The sequence below is a fragment of the Theropithecus gelada genome, unplaced genomic scaffold, assembly GCF_003255815.1.
Source record: "Theropithecus gelada isolate Dixy unplaced genomic scaffold, Tgel_1.0 HiC_scaffold_987, whole genome shotgun sequence".
NCBI classification, from domain to species: Eukaryota; Metazoa; Chordata; class Mammalia; order Primates; family Cercopithecidae; genus Theropithecus; species Theropithecus gelada.
Genome location: NW_020266672.1, coordinates 363 through 6351, shown reverse-complemented (window position 1 = coordinate 6351; position 5989 = coordinate 363). Strand labels below are relative to the sequence as shown.

The 5989-nt window shown below is 46.8% G+C and overlaps 1 protein-coding gene across 1 annotated transcript; it reads right to left on the bottom strand.

Moving 5' to 3' along the window:
* Positions 1-214: 214 nt before the first annotated feature.
* LOC112618105 (5-aminolevulinate synthase, nonspecific, mitochondrial) lies at positions 215-3224 on the bottom strand (the record flags this gene model as incomplete). The annotated part of the gene is made up of 3 exons (XM_025374699.1): positions 215-505; positions 2074-2236; positions 2942-3224. Coding segments are annotated over 3 exons (607 nt in total), but the record flags the coding sequence as incomplete, so codon positions are not given.
* Positions 3225-5989: the final 2765 nt, after the last annotated feature.

The following is a 5989-nucleotide window of genomic DNA, read 5'->3' as shown; positions in this document are numbered from 1 at the left end:
TTATTTTTTATTTTAGAGGCAGTCTTGCTCTGTTACCCAGGCTGGAGTGCAGTGGAGCAATCATGGCTCACTGCAGCTTCAAACTCTGGCCTCAAGTGATCTTCTTGCTTTGGCCTCCCAAGTATTGTGATTACAGGTGTGAGCCACTGTGTCCAGTCAATGAAGAATTTTATTCAGTAGCCAATAGCAGAAAGAGCCACCACTTAAACAAGAATTTATTTCCAGGACTATGTTTTTACTATAGATTAAAATTTAATATAACTTAATTCACATATAAAGACAACTCTGAAGACTATCTGGATATGATAATGGCCTGGGGTTAAGTGGAATAATTGAGGTCATGCTCAGGCCTGAGCAGATACCAACTTGCTCAAGCCTGAGAAATAGGACTTCTCTCTTTCACTCATCACTTCAAAATGCAGTGGCCTCCTGCAGAAGTTGCACTCAGCTGAGGAATGCGGCTTCAGTTCCAGCCCCACTTGCTTCCACGTGACCAGCAGATTCTCTGAAGAGAAACAGTTTTTAAATATTAAAGGGAGTAATATACACAAAAGAAATGAATACATATGTCCACATAAACACTCATACACAAATGTTCATAGCAGCATTAGTCATAATAGTTAACAAGAGAAACAACCAAATGTCCACCAATAGATGGATAAACAAAATGTGGTAAATCTGTACAATGGAAGGTTATTTGATAACAGAAAGAAATGAAGTGCTGATGAATGCTACAGCATGGATGAGCTTTGCAGACATGATGCTGGAAGAAGGCAGACACAAAGGAGCACACACCATATGCTTCCACTTAGACACAAGGTCCAGAAAAGGCAAATCCACAGAGACAGAAAGACCCGTGGTTGACAGGGGCTGGGGATGGGGAAAAGAGGAGTGATTCCTAATGGGCAGCGGGGCCTGAGGCGATGAAAACGTTCTAGAATCAGATAGAAGAGATGGCTGCATAACACTGGGAGTGTATTTAAAAATCATGGACTTGGATACTTTAAAGGGTGAATTTTATGGTATGTGAGTTATATCTCTATTGAGATAAGGCTTTTATAAAAATTTTAAGACTTTCATAAAAATAAATAAAGAGAAAAATAAAACCCCGAGTTGGGCTTGATTTCACAGACCTGTAGGGAAGAAGCTGCTCCAACACTGCCACATGACAGTTTAAACCCAGCATTTCCAATAGAACAGAGAGCCCATGAGGAAGCTGAGCCATGCTGGGCGGGCTTGGGAGGGCAATGTACCTTTGAGGCAGAGGTGACCTGTGGCTAACAGCCCCCTCTGTCTCTGCCTTTAGGTTGGACATGGGTGGGGCAGTATAGAAGCACGGGGCAGTTGAAAATGTTGAGCAATTCCTCTTATCAGAGGGGATTACGTGTGGGGTTATTCAAGGATTATACAACGTCATGGAGTAGAGGGCAGTGGCGAAGACAAATGTGAGCTGGACTCTGGGGGACCAGCAGGGACTCAAGCCTTCAGAGGCCTCTTCTCCCTGCAAGTCATTACCGTGTATCCTTCAGCCATGTAGACAAGGGGGCACTGGGAACACTGAGCAGATTCCCAGGCTCCCTCAGAGCTCCCAAAATGACGCTCCACCCTCTTGATGTGAATCAGACAATAAATATCGTTTAGGGTTTTGAACCATTTGAGGGCATGCTTAGTTACTGGGAAAAAGAAGAAACAGGCACCGTGGCTCACGCCTGTAATCCCAGCACTTTGGGAGGCTGAGGCGGGCGGATCACGAGGTCAGCAGATCGAGACCATCCTGGCTAACACGATGAAACCCCGTCTCTACCAAAAATACAAAAAATTAGCCAGGCGTGGTGGCAGGTGCCTGTATTCCTAGCTACTCAGGAGGCTGAGGCAGGAGAATGGCGTGAACCCGGAAGGCGGAGCTTGCAGTGAGCCAAGATCATGCCACTGCACTCCAGCCTGGGCAAAAGAGCGAGACTCCATCTCAAAAACAAAAACAAAAACAAAAACAAAAAAACCTAAAAAAAGAAGAAGAAACAAATCTGAATGCCTCTGAAGGGCTTCAATTATAAACACTGCAAAGGTACTCACCAAGGAAGTAGTTCATCATCTGGGGTGTGTGGTGAGGGGTAGGGGCAATCCGTAGGAGCTCTTCTCCCCGGGGCACGGTAGGGTAATTGATTGCTTGCACATAGATGTTATGTCTGCTCATTAGTTCATCACAGACTTCCGTGTTTTTAGCAGCATCTGCAACCTAAGTTCCATGAGAGCAGAAGGTAAGGTCACGACAGGAAGGACTACCTCTTAGCAGAGATTCTAACGAACACAGTCCCCACAACACTGAGGCTCAAGACCAGACTGTAGCAACATATGCAAGCTTGGGGCAGAGGGAAAGCGCTGCCCAAACACCTGTCATTTAAAAGGAGCCAGTGTTGTTTTGTGAAGACCAGAGAACCAAAACCTTATTAAAAAGAAATACATTTTTAATGAGAAAACACTGGTTCCATTCGTACCAGCAGACTCTCATACCCAGGATGTATAATCTAGATTCGGTTATACTAGCTGTATTCATTACACTAATTCAACTGTGACATCAACAGTGCTACCATTTGTAGTGGGAAGGGCAAAACCTATTTTGAAATTTACTAAGTAGAAAGCCATACTTCAAAGCTGGCCAAGCTGAGGCTTCTGGAGCTTTCCAGATACAAGCTCTGTGTTTACCCTGTTAAGGTCAGTGCTCTGGAGAGGGAACTTCTGCCCCAGCCTGCTGGGTTCAAAGGCTTTCTTCTCATGGTGAAGTCAGCCAATGGCGGAAACATGACAGAGGGTGGCTGGCTACAATCCCTCCCTGGCAGTCACCCCTCTCAAGCCCAACTTCAGGAAGGTATGAAGCAGAACATCCGTACATCATGTGTAGAGGCACAGCCCACAGCAAGTCCAATCAGAGACACGCCATTACCCGCACAGGGATGATGTGGCTGGGGCAGTGGACAACAGGGAGGCCGGCATCCATTAGCATCTGTCTCATGAGCTTGACGTTGCGCTGGTGCTGGCGGCGAAGCACCCGTCCCTCAGCGCTCTTCAGGATTCGCACAGACTCCAGGGCTCCAGCCAGCAGCATGGGTGGCAGAGAGGTGGTGAAGATGAAGCCAGCAGCATAGGACCGTACCGTGTCAATCAGAGAACTCGTGCTGGCGATGTACCCTCCAACACAGCCAAAGGCTTTGCCTGGGAGGAGACAGCTTCATTAATTACAGCAACAGCCTCTAAATGGACACAGCAAGGTGTTGTAGAGCCTCAAAGCACTGACTTTTCTCCTTATCTTCTTAATTTGTTTCCAGACTGATTGGTGTAGTCATGCACCACATTAATGATGTCTCAGTCAATAACGACCACATATATGATGGTGGTCTCATAAGATTATAATACTGTATTTTTACTGTACCTTTTCTATGTTTAGGTATGTTTAGATACACAAATACCATGGTGTTGCCTACAGTATCCAATACAGTAACATGTTGTACAGGTTTGCAGCCTAGGAGCAACAGGCCATACCACAAAGCCTAGGTGTGCAGTAGGCTATACCATCTAGGTTTATGTAAGTACACTCTATGGTGTTTGCACAATGATGAAATTGCCTAGTGATGCAAGTCTCAGAACGTACCTCCCATCGTTACACAATGCATGACTATAAAAGGATATCTAATCATCCTTTTTTTTAGAGACAGGGTCTTGCTCTGTCACCCAGGCTGGAGTGCAGTGGGATGATCATAGCTCTCTGCAGCCTCAACCTCCTGGGCTCAAGTATTCCTTCCACCTCAGCCTCCCAAGTAGCTGGTACAGGTGTACACCACCATGCCTGGCTAATTTTTTAAATTTTTATTTTGTGTAGAGAGGAGTCCATGCTTCGTTGCCCAGGGCTGGTCTCAAACTCCTGGGCTTAAGTGATCCTCCTGTCTCAGCTTCCCAAAGTGCTGGGATTACAGGTGTGAGCTATTGTGCCTGGCTACTCATTTTTAAAAGGGTAAAAAAGCTAAGGAAGGTTACAAAAGGGTCTTGCCCAAAATCATATGGCCAAGCTGGTGTCTAACCAGGATCAAAATGCAGGTCTTCCAATCAGACCTGACACCTCAGTGGGTCCCAGTGTGCCCAAATACCCTGCTGCTGCCTCCCTTCCCACCATCTTATTCTCCTTTCCCTTTCTCACTCAGGCTTGCTGCTCTGACAGCCAGCACAGCTCCACTCCCCACGTCTGCACTGCATGTGCTTTTTGGAACAAGACTGGCTCTGCAGTGCTTGCACCATCTTCCCACTGCGAACATTATCCCAGAGGCTGGAATTTTACCCAGCTAAGGCGTTAACTGTTTTGGTGTGACTGGTGTTATTTCCTACTTAGTTAAGAACAAAACTCTGGACAATTAATGCATTTGCTAGACAAATATGAAAACTCAGAGCCTGTTAGGATTGATTTAGGGCCAGACTTGGTTTTCAATTCTCACTGAGTCCTTTTGTATAATCTGCATCTCAAGTTTCAGGATTAAAAACTCCAGAAGAGGCCAGGTGCCGTGGCTCACACCTGTAGTCCCAGCACTTTGGGAGGCCGAGGTACGCAAATCACTTGAGCTCAGGAGTTAGAGACCAGCCTGGCCAACATGGTGAAACCCCATTTCTACTAAAAATACAAAAACTACCCAGGCATGCTAGCATACACCTGTAGTCTCAGTTATTCAGGAGGTTGAGGTGGGAGGATCACTTGAGCCCAGGAGGTGGAGGCTGCAGTGAGCTGTGATCACACCTGGGCGACAGAGTGAGAGCCTATCTCAAAAAACAAAAAGAACTCCAGAAGAGTCTTCATAGATCTTAACATCACATTCTATAATTAATGCTTTTGCTAAAACCACATGCAAAGCCGAGTTGGTTCAATCTCCTATGGTACAAAGTTTCTCTCTCCAGCCTTTTCCATCTCACAATGACCATACCTTCAAAAAGCCCACATCAGGAGACATCCTTAAAAGAAAAGAGCTTCTGGCTGGGCGCAGTGGCTCATGCCTGTAATCCCAGCACTTTGGGAGGCTGAGGCGGGCAGATCATGAGGTCAGGAGATGGAGACCATCCTGGCTAACACGGTGAATCCCTGTCTCTACTAAAAATACAAAAAATTAGCCGGACGTGGTGCCAGGTGCCTGTAGTCCCAGCTACTTGGGAGGCTGAGGCAGGAGAATGGCATGAACCCGGGAGGCGGAGCTTGCAGTGAGCCGAGATCGCACCACTGTACTCCAGCCTGGGCGATAGAGTGAGACTCTGTCTCAAAAAAAAAAAAGAAAAAGAAGAAAGAAAAAAGAAAAGAGCTTCTTGAATTAGGACACATGATTAGGTGCTTTTCTCCTGGTAGGGGTTCCGCCCTTCGAACTCCCAGGCTCGCTGGGTCGGCACTAGGTTCTCACACCCCTTGACAGTGCTGAAGGACACTTTTTAAAGAGCCTGCCCTTCCTTTACCAGGCACAGGTTATAAACTGGCATTTTACTAACTGCTAGATGGGTTTCCAACTGCCTTACCCACTTTTGAAAGCTGCACTGCATGTGCTCTTTGGAACAAGACTGGCTCTGCAGTGCTTGCACCATCTTCCCACTGCGAACATTATCCCAGAGACTGGAATTTTACCCAGCTAAGGCTGGGTAAAAAAAAAAAAACTTCGGGCCGGGCGCGATGGCTCAAGCCTGTAATCCCAGCACTTTGGGAGGCCGAGACGGGTGGATCACGAGGTCAGGAGATCGAGACTATCCTGGCTAACATGGTGAAACCCCGTCTCTACTAAAAATACAAAAAAAAAAATTAGCCGGGCGCGGTGGCGGCGCCTGTAGTCTCAGCTACTTGAGAGGCTGAGGCGGGAGAATGGCGTGAACCCGGGAGGCGGAGCTTGCAGTGAGCCGAGATCACGGCACTGCACTCCAGCCTGGGAGACACAGCGAGACTCCGTCTCAAAAAAAAAAAAAAAAAAAAAAAAAA